At 46.7% G+C, this 24,984-nt stretch overlaps 1 protein-coding gene across 1 annotated transcript in view; it reads left to right on the top strand.

Annotated features, from left to right (window-relative positions):
• LOC122939369 (collagen alpha-6(VI) chain-like) overlaps positions 1-24,746 on the top strand; it is an 86,027-nt gene extending 61,281 nt beyond the window's left edge. The window contains exons 14-17 of the mRNA XM_044295435.1: positions 2,615-2,711; positions 2,923-3,573; positions 23,051-23,129; positions 24,677-24,746. Coding sequence (XP_044151370.1) covers positions 2,615-2,711; positions 2,923-3,573; positions 23,051-23,129; positions 24,677-24,746 — 897 coding nt within the window. The remainder of the gene's footprint in view (positions 1-2,614; positions 2,712-2,922; positions 3,574-23,050; positions 23,130-24,676) is intronic.
• The last annotated feature ends 238 nt before the right edge of the window (positions 24,747-24,984 follow it).

Raw genomic sequence — 24,984 nt, 5'->3', positions numbered from 1 at the left:
ACATGAAGCCAGATTGTCTGTTACGGGACCTCTCTCCTCTGCCTGGGTGCTGGGCCTAAATTTATGAAAATGGACTCTTACAGTGGTGGGTGACGTGAAGCCTGATTCTCTGCTATGACATGAAGACTGATTCTCTGCTGACATGAAGCCAGATCCTCTGTTACGGGACCTCTCTCCTCTGCCTGGGTGCTGGGCCTAAATATCTGACAATGGACTGTTGCATTGGTGGCTGACGTGAAGCCTGATTCTCTGCTATGATATGAAGACTGATTCTCTGCTGACATGAAGCCAGATTGTCTGTTACGGGACCTCTCTCCTCTGCCTATGTGGTAGGCCTAAATATATGCCAATGGATTGTTGCAGTGGTGGCTGACGTGAAGCCTGATTCTCTGCTATGACATGCAGACTGATTCTCTGGTGACATGAAGCCAGATCCTCTGTTACGGGACCTCTCTCCTCTGCCTGGGTGCTGGGCCTAAATTTATGAAAATGGACTGTTGCAGTGGTGGGTGACGTGAAGCCTGATTCTCTGCTATGACATGAAGACTGATTCTCTGGTGACATGAAGCCAGATCCTCTGTTACGGGACCTCTCTCCTCTGCCTGGGTGCTGGGCCTAAATTTATGAAAATGGACTGTTGCAGTGGTGGGTGACGTGAAGCCTCATTCTCTGCTATGACATGCAGACTGATTCTCTGCTGACATGAAGCCAGATCGTCTGTTACGGGACCTCTCTCCTCTGCCTGGGTGCTGGGCCTAAATTTATGAAAATGGACTCTTACAGTGGTGGGTGACGTGAAGCCTGATTCTCTGCTATGACATGAAGACTGATTCTCTGCTGACATGAAGCCAGATCCTCTGTTACGGGACCTCTCTCCTCTGCCTGGGTGCTGGGCCTAAATATCTGACAATGGACTGTTGCATTGGTGGCTGACGTGAAGCCTGATTCTCTGCTATGATATGAAGACTGATTCTCTGCTGACATGAAGCCAGATTGTCTGTTACGGGACCTCTCTCCTCTGCCTGTGTGCTAGGCCTAAATATATGCCAATGGATTGTTGCAGTGGTGGCTGACGTGAAGCCTGATTCTCTGCTATGACATGCAGACTGATTCTCTGGTGACATGAAGCCAGATCCTCTGTTACGGGACCTCTCTCCTCTGCCTGGGTGCTGGGCCTAAATTTATGAAAATGGACTGTTGCAGTGGTGGGTGACGTGAAGCCTGATTCTCTGCTATGACATGCAGACTGATTCTCTGGTGACATGAAGCCAGATCCTCTGTTACGGGACCTCTCTCCTCTGCCTGGGTGCTGGGCCTAAATTTATGAAAATGGACTGTTGCAGTGGTGGGTGACGTGAAGCCTCATTCTCTGCTATGACATGCAGACTGATTCTCTGCTGACATGAAGCCAGATTGTCTGTTACGGGACCTCTCTCCTCTGCCTGGGTGCTGGGCCTGAATTTATGACAATGGACTGTTGCAGTGGTGGCTGACGTGAAGCCTGATTCTCTGCTATGATATGAAGACTGATTCTCTGCTGACATGAAGCCAGATTGTCTGTTACGGGACCTCTCTCCTCTGCCTGGGTGCCGGGGCCTAAATATCTGAGAATGGACTGTTCCAGTGGTGGGTAACGGGAAGCCAGATTCTCTGCTATGATATGAAGACTGATTCTCTGCTGACATGAAGCCAGATTGTCTGTTACGGGACCTCTCTCCTCTGCCTGGGTGCTGGGCCTAAATTTATGAAAATGGACTCTTACAGTGGTGGGTGACGTGAAGCCTGATTCTCTGCTATGACATGAAGACTGATTCTCTGCTGACATGAAGCCAGATTGTCTGTTACGGGACCTCTCTCCTCTGCCTGGGTGCCGGGGCCTAAATATCTGAGAATGGACTGTTCCAGTGGTGGGTGACGGGAAGCCAGATTCTCTGCTATGGAACCTCTCTCCAATTGATTTTGGTTAATTTTTATTTATTTAATTTTTATTTTAATTAATTTCCCTATCCACATTTGTTTGCAGGGGATTTACCTACATGTTGCTGCCTTTTGCAGCCCTCTAGCCCTTTCCTGGGCTGTTTTACAGCCGTTTTAGTGCCGAAAAGTTCGGGTCCCCATTGACTTCAATGGGGTTCGGGTTCGGGACGAAGTTCGGATCGGGTTCGGATCCCGAACCCGAACATTTCCGGGATGTTCGGCCGAACTTCTCGAACCCGAACATCCAGGTGTTCGCTCAACTCTAATTTTATTTTTAAATAACGCTGGTAGGTCAGTCTACTTCATCCGTCATTTGTCAGCTGTGCGCTGCATTGTTATAAACAAAACCACACAGCCCAGATGTGAACAGGAACCTAGATGGGATAGTTGAGTGAGATTCATCATGATGGCTCAGGTTATATAAACGCCAAAGTGTCAAGAGCTATTAGAGTTGTTTCACTTAGTTATGGAAATATAGCCTGATCCAAAAACCTAACTGAGGCAAACTGTTTCCAATCATCTTGGATTCATTTTGCATAAACCAAATGAAGAAAAATAAAATATTTTGTTATGTTGTGTATTAACTATAAACTTATATATAGATCTTTATGACAATCACTTTTTGATGTTTCAACAGATTGATGATTCGGGGACATTTCGGTTGATTGAGATTTCTGCACAAGATGATTATGAATCTCAAGTACAGACCTTACTGAAGTGTACCCTTTGTTATGGTAAGAAGTGAGAACTGAGGACAGAATCATACCCATTACCAAGGATACATTTTATCAGTTACTGAAAAGTAGTTATTTGTATATGCTGCTTAGTCTGCAGCAGCATTTATACACCAGAATTGTGTTACAAATTGTGCAACATATGCACCAAACTCTTGGTATCTTTCAGCTTGCCCTTCATTTTTCCTAAGTGTTTATGTTCTGTTTTCAGATACATGTAAACCAGATGTATTCTGTGCGGAAAGTAGTTCTGTACTAAAAAAGGCACCTATGGATGTGGGTTTTCTCTTGGACAGTTCTTATCACATGACAGTTGATGAGTATGCAGCAGCAAGAAACTTCATCGGCACATTGATTGACGGGCTTGATATTCCGAACACTGGTGCTCGAGTGGCTTTGGTTAGTAGTGCAACCCCCGGCTTTAGCCCAGACAATGAAGGGAAGCCTTATCTTGAATTTGATTTTTCAACATATAGAAGTACAGAGCTTATGAAGAGACACCTCCAGGAAAACACCCATAGCTTGCGAGATCCACCAGCTTTTGGACTTTCGTTGAAATGGATGCTTGAAAACATCATGGCTAAAACACCAGACCTAAAGAAAAATAAGGCCATTATCATGATATTAGCTGGGGAGACAAGCGACTGGGATAAACAAACTCTGAGGGAAGTTTCTTTGGAAGCCAAGTGTAAAGGTTTTGCTCTGTTTGTACTTTTCATTGGCAGAACTTATAATAATACTGAACTGATGGAACTTCCAAGTGCTCCCACAGAACATCACCTCCTCCAGCTGGGTGAAGTCCACAAACCAAATTTTGGATATGCAGCCAGATATACCCGGGCATTTCTGAAATCTGTTAAATGTAAGTTTTACAGTAACAATACTTTTTATTTTATCCACTGATTCTTTTAGTCCTACATTCTAAAAGTAACATTCTTACTATATTGACTATATTTCAAGCTATAATTGAATAACAGACGATTAAAAGTAAATATTTTTTCTCCAGGGGTTTATGGGTTTCATAGCCTGAATGTATATGGGAGTTCTTTTGTTTTGGACCCTATCTACTGAGATGGCTATCTAAAAGATCTCACACTCCAGGACATCAGAGAATTATACAGACAGCTCATTAAATGGAATCTGTCACCATATGCCTCCTACTCTAGGTCATTCAAATGACATTTCAACTTCCTGCTGATTCAAAAGCAGTTTACCCCCATCGCAATCGGTGGCCCCATTCCAGAGAAATTTATACTTTTGTTATATACAAATGACCTGCTTTGTGCAATAAGGGCATCACCTTTGCACCTTGTTGCACCTGAAGCACCACTTCCTTTGGCTGCTGGCCAAGCCCCCCTCGCCCCCATTTGAGATTACATGCCCCTGACTACAGCAAAAGGGAGCAGAACGTTAGATGCAAAGAGGTGCAATAGTGACACAGGTTTCCCTCAATGGGGCCACCAATCGAGATGGGACACACTGGGTTTGAATCAGCAGACAGGCTCACCTCACATCTGAAAAGTCATTTGGATTACTATGGAGGTAGGTGGTGACAGATTCTCTTTAAAGAGAACCTGTCACCATGAAAAACAATACAATCTGCAGTCAGCATGTTATAGAGTTCAAGGAGGCAGCGACGGTAGCAGTCAGTAGAGATGTCGCAAACATAAAATTTTCAGTTTGCGAACGGCGAACGCGAATTTCCTCAAATGTTCGCGAACGGGCGAACCGGGCGAACCGCCATAGACTTCAATAGGCAGGCAAATTTTAAAACCCACAGGGCATTTCAAACGGATCCGTCAATAAACTGACTAAACGGAGCCAAACGGAAGTCATTCAGACGGATCTGTTTGAACGGATCCGTCTGTATTGTGGATCCGTTTGTCACGTTGGTCTCCGATTTGTCATCCGTTTAGCGGATCCGTTTTGGAATGAGAAGCATTTCTAGGTTCCATCTTCATGTATTCAGATCCATAGGGTTGTAATGCTCCTATATTTCTCCAGGGCTATCTTGTTGAAATTCAAAGCTGGTCCGGCTTTGATAATGGACCACACCTTTCGGACTCTTGTACACAACTACATGCATGTAAAGATGTATAGTGTTCGTTAGCGGGCCATATGTCCCTGATCGTCATTGATCGTGCGTACGGGAGTACAGAGCATCATGATGCTGACCATGTTGTGCCGCAAACTGGGCTATTGTCCCGCACTCATATGATCTATTAGTGCAAGACTATATCCCCGCGGGCAGCTCAACTTGCACAGAATCATTGTACACTATGATGCTGTGTACTCTCGTGCGCACGATCAATGCCACTACGGGACATATGGCCCGCTCACGGACCGTATGTCTCTTGGGGCATAAAGTCGTGTGCAAGAGGCCTTAAAGGGGTTTTCTCATCTCATACAATGGGGGCATACCACTTTAAGATATGCCTACATTGTCTTATAGGTGCGGGTCCCACGGCTGGTACCCTCACATATATTAAGAACGAAGCCAAGAAAGTAGATGAGGTCGCACTGCGCTGCTGCCCTCCATTCATTTCTATGGGAGAGGCGGGGATTAGCGCTTGGTGGTGGACATACCATGGGAAATTTCTTGTCCTCCAGCAACAGTGCTCCCCGCTCCGTTCTGGATATAGGTGCGGGTCCTACCAATGTTACCCACACCTATCAGACAATGGGGGCATATTCAAGTGAAATCCCCCCATTTTCTATGTGAATACCCCTTTAAAAACTGTATGTCCCTTGCGTGTCCCTTGTGGTAATCACACTATATTAGAGCGTCATCGGGAAATCATTAAACGTTAAAATCACAATTTATTAATGAATTCCTGATGATGCTGATGGACCGTGACTCCCACAAGGGCTCATATGAAAGGGCACAAGATTGAACAATGAACAAGCATTTGCTTGTTCATGTGCCAATCATAGGGTCTACGATCAATAAAGAGCTAAAAGATAGCTCATTATTGATGGTCATGTTTTAATGGATCTTACCACATTGGCACTAATGCTGTTTTGATATAAAAACTACCAAGGGTGTTATAATAAACGCACAGTAGTGAGACTAGGGTAGTTTTAATTTCAACACAGCTGTAGTGCCAAGGTTACCCTGTACAGGACAATAAAAACACAGACACAGTGCAGTAAACTCTAAACATTTTTTTATTTTTAATACAGTAAATAAATAAAATAAATATAAACCTATTTTTTTTTATAACTGTTCATAACTGTGAGGGGTGGTGGACTGTTGTGGACTCGATGGTCTGGGGCTGGCAATGGTAGCCCCCCTGTCCTGGCGATCCACTGAGGTGAAACTATGGGCCACAGGAAAGGATGCAGGGCGTAATTGCGGGGTGTGGAGAAAGGAAGTGCAGCACGCCAGACCTGCAGGGTATTAGCGACAGTGAGGTCGCGGTATGGGCAATCGAGGGTTACTCACTTTTCTGAGGAGAACCCTGGGCAGGCATGCAACAGTGAAGGAGAGGTAGACACTAGTTCCTCTGGGGCACACTCTGTGGATAGGGACCAGGCCTGATGGTATGTGAGGAGCCCTGGATGTTGTAGGTGTTTTGAGTGCCTTAGGTAAGGTCCCTTTAAAAATCGTGATGCCAGTGCCTGTAACGGTGGCACACCGGTTTGCAGGAGGAGTAATGGAGTACACAGTTGGTAAACCAAACGTTGCTTTACTTTTAGAAAACAGTCCAACTTTGTACATGTAGTTACAGTAGATGATAATGCAGTCCTTTATAGTACATATGCACAGCAGGTTTACTTGCTAGCACAGCAGGTTTCAATCTTGCAAGATACTTGGAGGGTATGCAGTTAATGCTTGGCAGTACAATGCTGCTCTATCCCCACAGTGATACTAGCCGGCTGGATCCCAAGGCCCGGATGCCTAATTGCTGGCTTAAATCCTTGGTATAAAATCCTTCCTCTAGTATTGGCACTTGCTTACGGTTACAATACCTTCTTTTCCTAGCTGTCTTCACTGCTGGATTGGAAAGGTGACTGCAGGTTTCTCCCAGGAGGTGCTCTCCTACTACTGGGGTATCTCAACTGAGCTATCCTTAGCCTCAGGAGCTTCAGGCTGACTAGATGACTCCTCTAGTGCCCTGGAATACACTACTAAGGTTGGCGGTACTTTCCACTGGTGTGGGATGGGGGGTAGGTGTGGTATGGGGGATAGGTGTGGGATAGGGGTGGGGGGGTTGGGGGCGGTGCATGATTTCCCATGACCCGTTCTCTAGCATGATCTTAAACTCATGCAACTGCTCGGGCGTCATTGAGTCCATCAAACTGATTATGCTTAGCCCATAATGGTAGTTTGGGCTGCGTTGAAACGCCGACTCCGCCCCCTCCCAGCGGCGAATCAAGTCAGCACCAGACTGCTGGTATTCAGGGAAACCTGGGAAGGGGCAACACCTTTACTAACCCCTGGCCCCTTTACCCAACCTTGACCCATAACAAACAACACCGACAACGGTGTCACTTTTATTGCTGGGTGGTGATCGGCCACAGCTTATTTATTAAAGCGGCAAACCTTAATAAACCATAATATCGGAGCAGTATGCCAAACGCTGGCTCCAGCGGGCAAGTTAAACCGTAATCATCAGAGCGGTATGCCCACCGCTGGACTCCCAGCGGGCAAGTTAAACCGTAATCATAAGAGCAGTATGCCCACAGCTGGACTCCCAGCGGGCAAGTTAAACCGTAATCATCAGAGCAGTATGCCCACAGCTGGACTCCCAGAGGGCAAGTTAAACCGTAATCATCAGAGCAGTATGCCCACAGCTGGACTCCCAGCGGGCAAGTACGCCATCTGCTCCCACCATATCTCCGCTGTACTCAAATGCCGCCAGCTGTTACTTCATAGACTCAACCAGAACTTGCGACTCTCCAAAGCCAAAATCCACGGAGCAATATCCAAACTGCTGGACTCCCTGCGGGGGCTCTGAAAATAGAAAAAACAAAACAGAATAACCAAGTATCCATAACTGATCACAACCGAGCACCTCGCCCGCCTCTCAGAGATAACCGCAAAGGGAGGGAGGGCCAATTTTGCTTCCACTTGCAAGAGGAAGTGCCGGAACAGGGGAGGGGTATATGTAACCTACAGGATTCCTGCACCGCCCCCATCCTGACTAAGGAGGATCCCCCCGAGAATATTAACCCTTAACAGCCCCCTGATCTCCACCTTATTTAACTATTAACATACGGGGCCAGCTCACTGAATGCCCTGAGGGGGAAAAGGGGGGATGGGGTGACCATCAGTCCCTAAGCACCCTCCCTATACAGTCGGGCGCTTGCAAAACTCCATCTGATGTTGGGCAAAACCTTCTAGAGCGTCGGAAATGACCTCTACAAGATTCGCATAATCAGCTCGATTTGGCCTACCGGATCTCTGCCCGCTCACCAGGGCTCTCAAATTTTGGCGAAAACCTAAGAGCAGAGGGACCCGGTAGGGGACCCGGATTATCCTGAGCTGATACATGAGGGACAGGAGGGCTGGTTCTGGTGATTTGTTCCGATTCCGCCTCAGGAGGTTGTTCAGGCTCCCGAGTTCTGCTGGCACTTTTGTAGGAAAAAAATAAGGAAAGTTAGGAATTGTTCTTTAAATAAAACATCCATGTTCTATGCTACGTATACCATAGGGGGCTGGCCAAAACAGGGGAGCCAAACGCTCCACTGTCTCAGACAGCCCCTTACACTCAGATGGAGAGAACAGTTGTCCCTCTGACTGTAGGGGGCTGGCCAAAACAGGGGAGCCAAATGCTCCGCTGTCTCAGACAGCCCTGTACACTCAGACGGAGAGAACAGTTGTCCCTCTGACTGTAGGGGGCTGGCCAAAACAGGGGAGCCAAATGCTCCAATGTCTCAGACAGCCCCTTACACTCAGACGGAGAGAACAGTTGTCCCTCTGACTGTAGGGGGCTGGCCAAAACAGGGGAGCCAAACGCTCCACTGTCTCAGACAGCCCCTTACACTCAGACGGAGAGAACAGTTGTCCCTCTGACTGTAGGGGGTTGGCCAAAACAGCGGAGCCAAACGCTACCCAGTCTCAGACAGCCCCTTACACTCAGACGGAGAGAACAGTTGTCCCTCTGACTGTAGGGGGCTGGCCAAAACAGGGGAGCCAAACGCTACCCTGTCTCAGACAGCCCCTTTACAATTTATTTTTTTAATTTAATTTACAGTTGTTAAAAATATTTACCTTCTTGGTGCCATTGCCTTTCGTAGGAACCCCAGGGCCGCCGTATGGATGTAGGTGGTCCCTGACGTTCCTCCGGAGCCACTCGGGGCCTGAACCTCCTTGTTATAATCCCTCCTGAAGCGGTCCCGGATAGATCGCCAACGCGTTGTAACCAGTTTGACTATAGAAAAAAACTATAAAAACTAAAATCAGCATGATGAAAGGAAAAGAACAATATTTTAATGTATTAAAATACATATTGTTTTACTTACCATATTTCTCCTGAGCCACCGCATTTAGATCCCCCCAGGTCTCGAAAAGTTCGGCACAGATGTCCCTCCAGAGCCGCTGGGTACGACGATGATCAGCGTGGTGGCAGTCGGAGTGGTCCCATAATCCTGGACGCGCCTCCACCAGTTAGGTGAGGAGCAGGTTATCTATGCTCGGAACCCCAAACTCCTCATCTTCCCTGGAGGAGCCTACGGAACCCTGAAAAAAAAGGAAATACAAAATTTTATGTAAATCCTAATACAAAATGCAAATTAAAACTACTTAATTCAAGACTTACACGCCTACGACCGCCACGCTCATTCCTGCTGACTCTGGAGGCGACTGGGGGATCCTCGCTGGCGGCTCTAGGTGCAGATTGCTGAAACAAATTTTTTTTTTTGTAAGAATGTATTTAAATAAATAAAAAATTAAGATATATATATATATATATATATATATATATATATATACTTACTTCTTGAGAGCCCCGGTCCGGGCTTGGTCCACCTCCCCTGGACGCTGGTGATGCGGTAGGTGAGCCGGCCACTTCCGGAGAGCCCTTCGCAGATGATGAAGAAATCTATAATAAGAGCACATACTGATTAATGCAACAAATCAAACAGTAAAAACTCCAAGTGTTGATTTTATACTTACCGGCCACTGGATACGACGTCGCCTTCTGGGTGGGTTTTTCCAGTCTATGGTCTTCTTTGAGGACATCTGTACGCAACAGAATACCAGGCAAAATACAGATAACGTTAAAGGAACTTGTAGAGCACTATTTCCTCATATATCAACATTTTTTTTTTTTAATACTTACTTTTTAAAATATATATACATATTTGTGCTTGCCCACCGCAGAACTTTCTTTAAATTTTTATTTTTTTATTTTTTTGGGAACGACCCTAATAATGAAATGATGAAAAAAATTAATCCAACAGGAGCCATAATCCCCCCAAGTGCCATAAACACCCCCAGAGACAGCAGCCCCGCATAGTGTCAGCAGCCCCCCACAGTGACATCAGCCCCCCAGTTCCAAACAACCTTCCCACAGTGCCCTCAGCCCCCCCAATGCCAGCAGCCCCCACAGTTCCAGCCACAAAAACCCCTGCAGTGCCAGAAGCACTGCACAGTTCCAGCCACAAACACCCCCCAATGCCAGCAGCCCCCACAGTTCCAGCTACACCCCCCCCCCGCAGTGCCAGCAGACCCCACAGTTCCAGCCACAAAAACCCCTGCAGTGCCAGAAGCACCGCACAGTTCCAGCCACAAACACCCCGGCAGTGCCAGCAGCAACCACAGTTTCAGCCACAAACACCCCCGCAGTGCCAGAAGCACCTCACAGCTCCAGCCACAAACATCATCACAGTGCCAGCAGACCCCCCCAGTTCCAGCCACAAAAAACCCTGCAGTGCCAGAAGCACCGCACAGTTCCAGCCACAAACACCCCTGCAGTGCCAGCAGCAACCACAGTTTCAGCCACAAACACCCCCACAGTGCCAGCAGCAACCACAGTTCCAGCCACAAACACCCCCACAGTGCCAGCTGAAACCACAGTTTCAGCCACAAACACCCCCACAGTGCCAGCAGCAACCATAGTTTCAGCCACAAACACCCCCACAGTGCCAGCAGAAACCACAGTTTCAGCCACAAACACCCCTGCAGTGCCATCAGCAACCACAGTTTCAGCCACAAACAGGGCTGCCATCAGAAATTTTGGGGCCCCTTACACAGCTCAAGGCCTGGGCCCCCCCCTCCTACCCCGCCCCTTTAGAATCCGTCCTGACTCCACCTCCCCTCCACCCCCAAGGACCTACCCCCAATTTCATAATTTTTTTACAACTACAAAGACAGTAAAAAGTGATAATCAGTGATTTCAGTAAGGAATTCATTTTTGACCAAATAATATGAAGCCTGCTACCACGACAAGGTAGACTCTTTTAAGCAGGACCCTCCACTAACACTAACTACACTACCTGTTCTAATCTGCCCTAGCAATCTTCCCCTGGTACATAAAAAAAAAAAAAAAAAAAAAGCACAAGGTTTATTGTTACAGTGTTATGGCGGATCTGTGGATGACGTACTGTTATGGGGGGAATCTGTGGAGGACTTACTCTTATGGGGGGAATCTGTGGATGACACACTGTTATGGGGGATCTGTGGATGACACACTGTTATGGGGGAATCTGTGGATGACACACTGTTATGGGGGAATCTGTGGATGACACACTGTTATGGGGGATCTGTGGATGACACACTGTTATGGGGGAATCTGTGGATGACACACTGTTATGGGGGAATCTGTGGATGACACTGTTATGGGGGAATCTGTGGATGACACAGTTATGGGGGATCTGTGGATGACACACTGTTATGGGGGATCTGTGGATGACACACTGTTATGGGGGATCTGTGGATGACACACTGTTATGGGGGATCTGTGGATGACACACTGTTATGGGGGAATCTGTGGATGACACACTGTTATGGGGGAATCTGTGGATGACACACTGTTATGGGGGAATCTGTGGATGACACACTGTTATGGGGGAATCTGTGGATGACACACTGTTATGGGGGAATCTGTGGATGACACACTGTTATGGGGGAATCTGTGGATGACACACTGTTATGGGGGAATCTGTGGATGACACACTGTTATGGGGAATCTGTGGATGACACACTGTTATGGGGGAATCTGTGGATGACACACTGTTATGGGGGAATCTGTGGATGACACACTGTTATGGGGGAATCTGTGGATGACACACTGTTATGGGGGAATCTGTGGATGACACACTGTTATGGGGGAATCTGTGGATGACACACTGTTATGGGGGAATCTGTGGATGACACACTGTTATGGGGGATCTGTGGATGACACACTGTTATGGGGGATCTGTGGATGACACACTGTTATGGGGGATCTGTGGATGACACTGTTATGGGGGATCTGTGGATGACACTGTTATGGGGGATCTGTGGATGACACTGTTATGGGGGATCTGTGGATGACACTGTTATGGGGGATCTGTGGATGACACACTGTTATGGGGGAATCTGTGGATGACGCACTGTTATGGGGATCTGTGGATGACACTGTTATGGGGGATCTGTGGATGACACACTGTTATGGGGGGATCTGTGGTGTTATGGGGGATCTGTGGATGACACTGTTATGGGGGATCTTTTTTTTTTTTTTACATTGGAACTGCCCGGGCCCCCCACAGGGTCTGGGCCCCTTACTGGGGTATCGGCTGTGCCATCAGCAACCACAGTTTCAGCCACAAACACCCCCGCAGTGCCAGAAGCACCTCACAGCTCCTGGCAGCAGCCCCCCCCAGTGCCAGAAGCCCCCCATAAAGGCAGCCCCCACCACCAGTGCCAGCAGCCCCCACTGTTCCAGACACACACACCCCTTCCCAAGTGCCAGCAGCCTAGAAATAGAGAGATAGATAGTAAAAAAAGAAACAGACAAAACGTCATATACTTACCAGTCTCACCAAGTCGATAATCCAAAATGGCCGATGATGAGGGGGAGGGACAGGAAGTTACTGGGCATGCGCAGAGACGTGAACGGTTTCTAACGGATCCGTGTCAAAGCGGAGCCAGGACAGACGGATCCGTCCCCATTGACGGCCAGGCGGACACCAAAACGCTGCAAGCTGCGTTCGGGTGTCCGCCTGCTGAGCAGAACGGAGGCCAAATGGTGCCATACTGATGCATTCTGAGCAGATCCTTATCCACTCAGAATGCATTGGGGCTGTACGGATCCGTTCGGGGCCGCTTGTGAGAGCCTTTAAACGGAACTCACAAGCGGAACCCCGAACGCAAGTGTGAAAGTAGCCTTATCTGTGTGTGTCCTTCTTCTTACTTCCAATTTGGGGCACCGTGTGTGCGCCGTGCAATGTACTCTGCCACACGGTATGAGTGGTGTGTTAGCTAGTACTATTCTTATCAGTTTAATCCCTGTTACGTCCCCTATCCGGGGACTTGTGTTGAATTGATTTTAGGAACAGGGAGATGGAAAAAGCAGCTTGGTTATTACAGAGAAATAATAAATTGACTTTAGTTTTATCTGCAAGGTATTGTGACACCCTGTAACGGTATGAGTGGTGGCCTGGCCAGTGGCCACAGTACAGTCTGTCGGCCAGACACTCACTGGCTTGCAACTGCGATTATATTTATTACAGAGAAAAAAAAAATTGACTTTAGTTTTATCTGCAAGGTATTGTGACACCCTGTATGAATGGTGTGCGCACAGTACAGTCTGTGAGCCTGCAGCCTCTCACTGTCTGGCAACTGCGATTATATTAAAAAAAAAAAATAAATTGACTTTTTTTTATCTGCAAGGTACTATGACACCCTATATGAGTGGTGTGCACACAGTACAGTCTGTGGGCCTGCAGCCTCTCACACACGGGCAGACTACTCCAATAAATATATATATATATATATATATATAAAAAAAACAGACTGATGTACCAGCCCTAAAAAGGGCTTTTTGGGGTGCTGTCAGGACGCTGTCCTTACAGCAGATGAGTCTGTGGACACAGAACACTGCCCTAGCTATCGATTTCCCTATTAAATCAGCAGCAGCTACACTGTCCCTCCTCTCACTAAGAATGCAGCTTCCGAATGAATCTAAAAGGGATGCTGTCCAGGAGGTGGGAGGGTCTGGGAGGGAGGGTCTGCTGCTGATTGGCTGGAATGTATCTGCTGACTGTGAGGTACAGGGTCAAAGTTTGCTCAATGATGATGTATAGGGGCGGACCGAACATCGCATATGTTCGCCCGCCGCAGCGAACGCAAACAAGCCATGTTCGCCGTGAACTGTTCGCCGGCGAATAGTTCGGGACATCACTAGCAGTCAGTCAGTGCGTAGTGTTGGGGTTAAAATTACCTACCCGGCGGTATGGCAGTTTTTTGTTAAGCCGCTGGAGGAGGTGAACATGGCCATTTGCCGAATCTGTAGGCAGAAGGTAAAGCATGGGCAGAATGACACTGTTGGCACCACAGCCCTGCGTCAACATATGCAGTGTTACCATAAAGTGGCCTGGGAGAACCGTGGCTCCAATGTGGTGGTCCAGCCTGCTGCAGCAACCACTCCATCACCCAGTGGCATGCACCTGATTTCAGGTTGTCAAGGCTCCACTACCTCAGCCTAAGGATGCTGTCTGTCCTTCCCATCATCTACTTGTCTTTATGCACCTGCTCCTCACTCTCCTACTCCTCGTCAGTCATTCCATCAGCAATCGATCACCGAAGCGATTTCCAAGAGACAACAGTCTGCGAGCACTCATCCAATGGCGCAGAAGCTGTACATACTCTTTGCCAAGTTGCTGGTGCTGCAGCCCTTACTATTTCAAGTGGTGGACTCTACACCTTCCAGAGAACTGATGGATTGTGCCGAGCCGAGCTAGAGAGAGAGTCACAAGTCATCATTTTGTTGCCAAAAATGCAGTACCAGCCCTGCACAAATATGTAGAACAGAAAATTTGCCAGCCCTTGAGTCTTTCGGTGACTGTCAAAGTGCATGGTAGCGCTGATGTGTGCAGCTGTAACTACGGTCAAGGACAATATATGTCCTTTACGGCCCACTGGGTAAATGTTGTTCCTGCCCAGCCAAACCAGCAACTTTGCCAGGTGATGCCGATTCCGTCTCCACGTTTTTATGCTGTTGGTCCTGCGACAATGTCCTCCTCATCCTCCATCGTGTCCTCAGCCTCCACTGCAGGGACAATTCACAGTGTTCTTCCAGCATACCACATGCGCAGGGCACAGCGTTGTCATGCTGTTCTGCACCTCATTTGCCTGGGCGAACGGAGTCACCAGGGGAGGAATTGCTCCTTGTCCTTCACCAAGAAATTGAATCCAGGCTTTCTCCCCAACAACTCAAAATCGGAATCACGGTGACCGACAACTGGAAGAACATGGTGTCGCAGCTGCATCAAGGAGGGCTGAGCCATGCTCCATGCATGGCGCAAGTGTTAAATTTGGTTGTCAAGCTGTTTCTGAAGTCCTCCACCCATCTGCAAGGCATCCTAAAAATGGCCAAGAAACTTTGCATGCACTTCAGCCACTGGTACACCGGCAAGCACATGCTCCTTTGGTTGCAGCCGCAGAAAGGGGTCCCCCAACATAGACTGATATGCAATGTTTCTACCCATTCAAATTCCACCCTCCATATGTTGGACTGATTATATGAACAGAGAAAAGCCATAAACGATTTCTTGATGATCCAAGTGGATAGGAGTACTCCCCTGTGTAACTTCGATGTCAGCCAGTGGCAGCTCATGTGTGACACCTACCGTTTGCTTGGTCCCTTTGAGGTGGCCACATTATTTGTCAGTTGCCAGGACTACGGGATGAACAACATCATTGCACTGCTTCATATCCTGAAACAGATCCTGGTAGATCTGGCTGGTCAGGGGACTGGAGACATGGTGCCTACATCTCACAGCCACATGAGCCCTGTGGGGGCTGAACTGGAGGAGGACATTGGAACACAAGCAATGTGTAGCGAAATGGGTGGTTTTCCTATAAAGGTGACAGGAGAGGCGAGCAGGAGCAGCCAGAGGAGCAAGAGGGAGATGAAGAAGATGAGGCAGATGACCTAGACACACCGTGGCAGTATGCAGTGGAGATGCGCAAATGGCCCGCTGCATGCTCACTTGCTTGGGTAGTGAGAGCCAAATTGTCACAGAGGGATGATTTCTGGCTCTTCACCTTGTTGGACCCTCGCTACCGGTCCAAAATGGGGGCCTTTTTTACACCGGCTGAGAGGGAGGACAAACTGAACTACTACAGAGACATCCTATGTAGTCAGTTGGCCACTGCCTTTCTGCGCCATCGTCCATCCTCTTGCAGGTATGACCGGGGGGCCCTCTGCACTCTCGTTCCACTGCCATGGCTACTGTGTCAGTGTGGGGGGTAGGAGCAGTACCAGCTCAATCAATAACAGCTTGAGTCTAGAGTCGATGATGAGCAGCTTTCTTAACCCGACTAGTGAAGAAAGTACTCACCAGCAGCAGCAGCTAGACCTGGAGCAGAATCTGAACCAGCAGGTGGTGGCAAACTTGAACAGCACCCTGCCACCCTACGTTGATGAACCGCGGGACTACTGGGCAGCCACACTGGATTTCTGTCACTACCAGAGCTTTGAGACGTTCTCATAGCTCTGTTTCCACACCCCCTGTGATGATGTCACTACTAGAGCTAGGAGGAGTTCTCTTCCCTGTTTCTCCGCCTCTGTGATGAGGTCTTTACTTTTGGTTTCCTTCCTCCCAGCTGTTCCTCCTGTGTTTGATTTTGCTGCCTTTAAATCACCCCTCCTCCTTTGTAGAGGTGCGGATTATACTCTTCATTTTGAGCTGTATCGCTCGCTTGAGTGTCTTCACCTGTGTTACTTCTCTTCACTGGATCTGTGTCCTGCTGATGCGAGTACTTCAGATATCGTCTGCTGACTTCGGATCTGTTTGCACTGCGGCTGCAGCACCTCAGTTAAGTGTACAGACATTGTGTTTATCTGTTCTTTTCTGACTGGATCCGAGGCGACCCCAGTTCCCTCCATATACTGAGCAGGGCACCGGTGGCCGTGCCCCTTCCACTATTGTAGGGGTTTCAGTGGTCTTCAGCCTCAGGTACGCGGGCATGTCTCGATCTACCATTCGGATCCGGACATGCGCATAGCAGCTTAGGGAGAGCTTTTAGGGTCTGCCAGGGGTCACCCTTATTCCTCCCTAGAGTAGGTCCGTCAGTTGTTATTCTCTGTGTACACTCTTGTTGCTTGTTTACAGCCGTGACAATTTCTGGCCACAACTGGCCGAGTTTGCCCTGGAAAAGCAGTTCTGTCCGGCCAGTAGTGTGGCATCAGAGCAAGTATTTAGTGCGGTAGGGGCCAGAATTACCCCAAGGAGAACTCGCCTGTCCACCCAAAATGTGGAGAGACTGACCTTTGTCAAGATGAATCAGGCATGGATCAGCCAGGATTTCCACCCACCAATGCCTGGTGCATCAGATTAGATCTTCCAAGCTGCCTCACCCAAACCTTGACAAAACAGATTGTTTTCCTCTGGCTACCTGCCTCAACTACTATTCTGATACTGCCTCCCACCTGATGTCACACATCTGATGCCAAGTGCTCCTTCTTACACCCACCATCATCAGCGGGTACTGCTATTGCCAACCACCTCCCTACTCTGTCACCGGGTAACTTTATGGTCTCCTGATGCTGCTGCCACCTCACCACTCTGTCATTGTGCCACTCTATGGCCTACTCATGCTGCTTCCACCTCCACACTATGTCACCTTGCCACTCTGTGGCCTCCTCAAGCTGCTGCTGCCACCTCCACACTATTTCACCTTGCCAGTCTGTGGCCTCATGTTACTGCTGCTGACATCTCCAAACTTTGTCACATTGCTACTCTGTGGCCTCCTCATGCTGCTGCTAAATCAATACTATGTCACTGGGCCACACTAAGGCCTGATCATGCAGCTGTTGCTGCTGCCACCTCCACACTGTCAACCTTTCCACTTTGTTGCCTCCTCATGCTGCTGCTGCTGTGGCCACCTCCACACTATGTCACCTTGCCACTCTGTATTCTCCTCATGCTGCTGCTAAATTAACACTATGTCACTGGGCCACTCTGTGGCTTCCTCATGGTGCTGCTGCTGCCACCTCCACACTATGTCACCTTGCCACTCTGTGGTCTCTTTATGCTGCTGCCACCTCCACACTCTGTTAATGTGCTACAATGTGGCCTCCTCATGATGCTGATGCCACCTCCACACTATGTCACCTTGCCCCTCTGAAGCCTCCTAATGCTTCTGCTGCTGCCACCTCCACACTATGCCGCCTTGCAACTCTGTGGCCTGATCATGCTGCTGATTCTGACACCTTCACACTATGTCACCTTGCTACTCTGTGGCCTCCTCATGCTGCTGCTACATCAACACTATGTCACTGGGCCACTCTATGGCCTCCTCATGCTGCTGCTGCCACCTCCACACTATGTCAACTTGCCATTCTGTGGCCTCCTCATGCTGCTGCTAAATAAACACTATGTCACTGGGCCACTCTGTGGCCTCCTCATGCTGCTGCCACCTCCACACTATGTCACCTTTCCACTCTGTGGCCTCCTTATGCTGCTGCTGCCACCTCCACACTATGTCATCTTGCCACTCTGTGGTTTTCTTTATGTTGCTGCCACCTCCACACTATGTCATTGCGCCACTCTGTGGCCTCCTCATGCTACTGCTGTCACCTCCACACTATGTTACCTTGCAACTCTGTGGCCTCCTCATGCTGCTGCTACCAAGTCCACACTATGTCAACTTGCACTCTGTGGCCTCCTCATGCTGCTGCTGTCACCTCCACACTGTGTCACCTTGCCACTCTGTGGTCTCCTCATGCTGCTGCAAAATTAAAACTATGTCACTGGGCCACTCTGTGGCCTTCTTTAAGCTGCTGCTGCTGCTTCTGTCACCTCCACACTATGTCCCATTGCCAGTCTGTGGCCTCCTCATGCTACTGCTGCTGACATCTCCACACTATGTCACCTTGCTACTCTGTGGCCTCCTCATGCTGCTGATAAATCAACACTATGTCACTGGGTCACTCTAAGGCCGACTAATGCTGCTGTCACTGCTGCCATCTCCACACTGTCAACCTTACCACTCTGTGGCCTCCTCATGCTGCTGTTGCTGCAGCCACCTCAACACTATATCACCTTGCCACTCTGTGGTCTCCTCATGCTGCTGCTAAATAAAAACTATGTCACTGGGCCACTCTGTGGCCTCCTTTAAGCTGCTGTTGCTGCTTCTGCCACCTCCACACTGTCACATAGCCAGTCTGTGGCCTCCTCATGCTACTGCTGCTGACATCTCCACACTATGTCACCTTGCTACTCTGTGGCCTCCTCATGCTGCTGCTAAATCAACACTATGTCACTGGGTGACTCTAAAGCCTGCTAATGCTGCTGTCACTGCTGCCACCTCCGCACTGTCAACCTTGCCACCCTGTGGCCTCCTCATGCTGCTTTTGCTGCTGCCACCTCAACACTATGTCACCTTGCCACTCTGTGGTCTCCTCATGCTGCTGCTAAATCAACACTATGTCATCTTGCCACTCTGTGGCCTCCTCATGGTGCTGCTGCTGCCACCTCCACACTATGTCACCTTGCCACTCTGTGGTCTCCTTATGCTGCTGCCACCTCTACACTCTGTCAATGTGCTACACTGTGGCCTCCTCATGCTGCTGCTGATGCCACCTTGACACTATGTCACCTTGCCACTCTGTGGCCTCCTCATGCTTCTGCTACTGCCACCTCCACATTATGTCACCTTTCCACTCTGTGGCCTCCTCATGCTGCTGATTCTGCCACCTCCATACTATGTCACCTTGCCAGTATGTGGCCTCCTCATGCTGCTGCTAACTCAACACTATGTCATTGGGCCACTTTGAGTCTTATTTATGCTGCTGTCCCCTCAACATTATGTAAATCTGCCACTCAGTGTGGCCTCCTCATGCTGCTGCTACCACCTCCCCACTGTCACTAGGCCATTCTTTGGTCTCCTTATGTTGCTGCTACCTCAACACTATGTCATTCCGCCACTCTGTTGACTTCTCAAGCTGTTCTCCCACCCTCCTTACTCCATGACTGGGCCAGTATTTAGCTTTTTTGGCCTGGTTGACATCATCATTTATTTGACCCTACTTCTGATCTGTCAGATGGAAGGAAAAATGAGAAGCACAGATCCTTTCTGTGTAGCATATGTAAGTCCTGTATGGTATCATTAGAATTGGCTTATGATTTGTTAGCCAAAAGCAGGTGTGGGTACAAAACACAGAAGACATGCAAATATTCCATTCATGTGTTATCTCTGTTTGGATCCACTCCTGTTTCTTTGGGCTTTATTGGTAATACTTATTTGGTAATACTGATGGATTACTGACCAAATGCTGACCGAGTGAAGGCGGATGCTCAACAGAATGGATCCGTTATTTTGTCACCCTCTCCACTCTGTCAGGGGAGCTCTACTTGTATCAGCAATAGAACAGGTTGTAGACATCTTTGTGGAATCATCTGACAATAGTGTAAAAGGAGTGCGCTCTTCCAAGCTACAGTAGTAGCCTCTGCACAGTTCTTTATACCTGGCTCTAACATCGACCTGTAAGGCTGAATTCACACTTGAGTTATTTGGTCAGTTTTGGCCCTGTAATTGCCCAAATAAGTGAAGTGTGCAGTAATTTTAAGAGAAACGCCTGTCATGTACTGACTCACAGTATTGTTTTACTACCAAAGCAGACTCCCTATGCGTGTTACTGCAGGGCACAGTGTTCTACACCACTGTACAGGCTCTCTACAGCCAGGAAATAGCTGTTTTATAACGTGATTCGCCCCAAGTAAATTCAGACCGAATCTTTTTGCAAAATTTGGCGAACCGGCCAAATAGAATTTTTGAGAAGTTAATTTATTTCTTATTACAATATGTAACTCAAAATGGTAACATGCAGACAACTACAAACTTGTTCCACAAAAACAAGACGACATATTTCTGCATTTCTGCAAAAATAAAACCATTTCTGAAGGCCAAAAATCGCCTTATTAAACATTCTTCCTGTGAGTGTATTTTTAGAACAATAATGTGCAGAAAAATTAGTTGTCTAGTGTAACAACAATTACAAATTTTGACATTTTTCTAAAGACCATAATTTGCAGCCAATATCAATACAAAGACCTACATTATTTCTACTGAAAGAATTTAGAACTTAGATTTCTATAATCTTCTTTGGTGAGGTAAATTTGGTTTACTAGGAATACATATGGCAGGCGCAGTACTATGAAGTGCCTATTGTGCTGTGGTATTAGAAGTATTTTAATATCTCTGACTTTTAGTCTAACCAGACAGTCTATTACTCTGTAATTCCTCTAGCGCCGTTCTATGGAAACAGTAGGTTTAAAGAGCACACCAAATTCTTGAAATAACTTCTTTATTAACTTCAACTTTTCTTCATATAACACTGCCACCTCTGCAGCAGATAGTCCATGTACATAACACGTGTTGAAAAGATATCACAAAATGGCGGTATGCATAAGATGGTGGTTCAAGTGTTCAATCTTGTCATTCAAAGTTAAATGGTGGATAGATTTCTCTCCTGAGTATCTATACTCTCACTTTAAGTTATTTAAGCACTTTATGATCTCTCTGAAAGGTACATCTGAGATTTAATAGTTCTACTGGCTAAGGCCTCTTTCACACTTGCGTTGTCCGGATCCGGCGTGTACTCCACTTGCCGGAATTACACGCGGGATCCGGAAAAACGCAAGTGTACTGAAAGCATTTGAAGACGGATCCGTCTTCAAAATGCTTTCAGTGTTACTATGGCAGCCAGGACGCTATTAAAGTCCTGGTTGCCATAGTAGGAGTGGGGAGCGGGGGAGCGGTATACTTACAGTCCGTGCGGCTTCCGGGGCGCTCCAGAATGACGTCAGAGCGCCCCATGCGCATGGATCATGTGATCCATGCGATCACGTCATCCATGCGCTTGGGGCGCCCTGACGTCACTCTGGAGCGCCCCGGGAGCCGCACGGATGGTAAGTATACTGCTCCCCCGCTCCCCACTACACTTTACCATGGCTGCCAGGACTTTAGCGTCCCGGCAGCCATGGTAACCATTGAGAAAAAGCTAAACGTCGCATCCGGCAATGCTTAAGGCCGGATCCGGATCAATGCCTTTCAATGGGCATTCATTCCGGATCCGGCCTTGCGGCAAGTGTTCCGGATTTTTGGCCGGAGCAAAAAGCGCAGCATGCTGCGCTATTTGCTGCGGCCAAAAAACATTCCGGAACGGAAGACATCCTGATGCATACTGAAGGACGGACTGTCCATTCAGAATGCATTAGGATAATCCTGATCAGTATTCTTCCGGCATAGAGCCCCGACGACGGAACTCTATGCCGGAAGAAAAGAACGCAGATGTGAAAGAGCCCTAAACTGGGTTTTCAGTTTTCAGTAACTATTTGCAGATTGGTTGAGTATGATCTGGTATGGTTATATGCAATTTGTATTGCAATATGTAATCTAAATGCTTGCAATTTGTATGGTTGCAATTGGTGGAACTATAAGTAAACACATATATATATCTAGTTCAGTATACAGTTCTAAACACAATACTAATATGAACATTATATAACTGTTTTAACTACCTATTTTGGCCTCTTGCTCCCAGAAAACAGCTCACAGTGGAGTGAATGTCTCTTCAGCTCCTGTCTGTGAGGCTGGCTGTGATTGATGTAAACTCTTGCTGTGTGAGAAGCTGGCTATGATTGGTCTAGACTTCTGCCCAGCAACAAAAGATTAACACTATGCTTTCTGTTTCTGCTGTGTCACTGAGCTTACCTGACATTGCAAAATGAATCTTAAAGGCATATTATCTTTTTCTGCTTCTGTGAACACAATATATAACAGTTATGACATCCAAAACATGAAGTCACAGTAAATAACTCTGCTTTTGTCTTTAACACATAAACATGGGAACTGTATTAAGGCTATTGGCAGGTCTAGCTGTATACACATATAAGCTATACTAGCAACCTAGGACAGGTCCTAGCTGGCCAGCTACAATACAGGAGGTCCCAATGCAATTGTGGCCATATTTTGGACACTAAAATGTGGCCACATAACAGCCTACTAAAACAAGCTAAAATAACATGTCATTTTTTATACAGTTTTTGGAGCCAAGTGCAGGTATTGGCTAAGGATATTAGAAGATAAAATATGTATAAGAATGTGGGTGCCAAATTTATTGCCAGCTTTATAAACTATTTTTACAATACTAATCTTGTGTATATGTTGGTTTTATTTACAGTGTCAATAAACAAATATCCTCCACCAGAATTCAAATCAAATTGTCTCAATGTGAATGGTAGAAGAACAAAAAGAGTGATGTGAGTATTAAGTACAACTCCTTTATACTTCTTCGTACTGCTGTATAATGATCTCCAGATAGGAGATAGGAGAGCATGATCTTCTCTGTGTGTGCTGTGTATGGGAGACATCATAGCAGATAATCTTCATCCACTAACTCAGGGAAAACTGACATTTAGAGATGAAGCCTGCAGAGGGGAAAGCTGGTGAAAAATGTTGAATACAAGTCAAATAATTTTCAGATATACAGATATAGCATTATTCCTCATGTAGACAAATATGTTGGTTTATTCTGAAAAACCAAATGAAATGACATGTAGACTTTAAATATTTCATCCTAATAACAGTGACGTTGACCCAGTGGTAATGTAGATCTGGATCAAATGTAGCAAATGTACATTTCTTCTTTTTTTAAATGGTGTGTCCAACTTTTGACTGGTACTATGTATACTTATATCATACCAGTCAAATATTTGAAAACACCTTTTAATTCCATGTCTTCCACAACTTAGATTCATATTGAAGACATTGAAACAATGAAGTAACACATAGAATTAGGTAGTAAACAGAAAAGTGTTAAATAAGCCAGACTATGTTTATTATGTATTTTAGATTCTTTAAAGTATCACCCTTTTGCCTTGACAACACCTTGCCTTCATAATGTATTTTAAATCATTATTTGTGTTGTGCATTGGTAGGGTTGGTACACAGTTCCATACAGTGCAAACCCTATTCTAAGCCACGTCAGGACAAGAACCACTCAACTAAGTAAAGGGAAACAATACTCCATTACAGTAAGACATGAAGGTCAGTCAGTCTAGAAAATAAGCACATCTTTGAATGTATCCTCAAGTGCAGTCATTAAAAACCATCAAACACTGATGCAACTAGCTCCCATGAGGCCCTCCTGGGGAAAAAAAAGACAAAGACTTACCTCTGCTGAAGATGATTCATTATAGCTACCAGCCTCAGAAACCGCAAATTAACACCACCTAAAATTAGAGGCTACATACATGATTTGTAGAGATCAAGTACCAGACGGTTCTCTACATCAGCTGTTCAGAAGAGATTGCGAGAATCAGGCATTTATGGTTGAACTGCTACAAAGAAGCCGCTACTGAGGAACAGTGATGGTCAGATCGCAGTGTTCGCCAACGAACACATTCGGGCTGCCATCTTGACTCACCTGTCCGGCGATGCACAGGTAAGCCCTTACTTGTGCCGGGAGCCGGTCTGAAATCAAATGCGGTCACCGGGAGCAGGCAGTTCCAAGAACAGCCCGATGAAGGCCCCTGGCGGCTGTTCTCTGAACTGCCTGCTCCCGGTAACCGCATTTGATGTGGGTTTCTACTGAATTCCATATGTATTCCTTCCTTATTTTCATGTCTTCAACATGAATCTACAATGTAGAAAAGAAAAAGAAAAACATGGAATGAAAAGGTGTGTCGAAACACTTTTGACTCTTACTGATGATATGTATATATATATATATATATATATATATATATACTAACAAGTAAAAGTGTAACAAGTAAAACATGTTTCTCTTTATGACCTCATATTTTAGATTAACACAAGATAAGAAAAACAACAAGTCACTTTCTCCAAGAAATGAAGTGATAATCCCCAAAATATAAGACTTCAGAAATTAGACCAATTTCAAGAAAATGAGTGTTTAAAAAAATATTGAAAGGTAGAATTAAAAAGCAGGACTAAGTGCCATGTGGGCACCTTTACAATGCCCATATTCAAGGCAACTAACCTTTATGGAAAACTAATGGCATAAGTAAAAGGAAAAGGAAGACAGAACAATTAAGGTTTACTAGAGAAATTAGTACTACAGTGTATGTGAACAGAAATCTGCCTATAAGACAT

This window comes from Bufo gargarizans, chromosome 5 (genome assembly GCF_014858855.1).
Source record: "Bufo gargarizans isolate SCDJY-AF-19 chromosome 5, ASM1485885v1, whole genome shotgun sequence".
NCBI classification, from domain to species: Eukaryota; Metazoa; Chordata; class Amphibia; order Anura; family Bufonidae; genus Bufo; species Bufo gargarizans.
The sequence above is the reverse complement of the archived record's forward strand: the minus strand, read 5'-3'. Positions and strand labels throughout refer to the sequence as shown.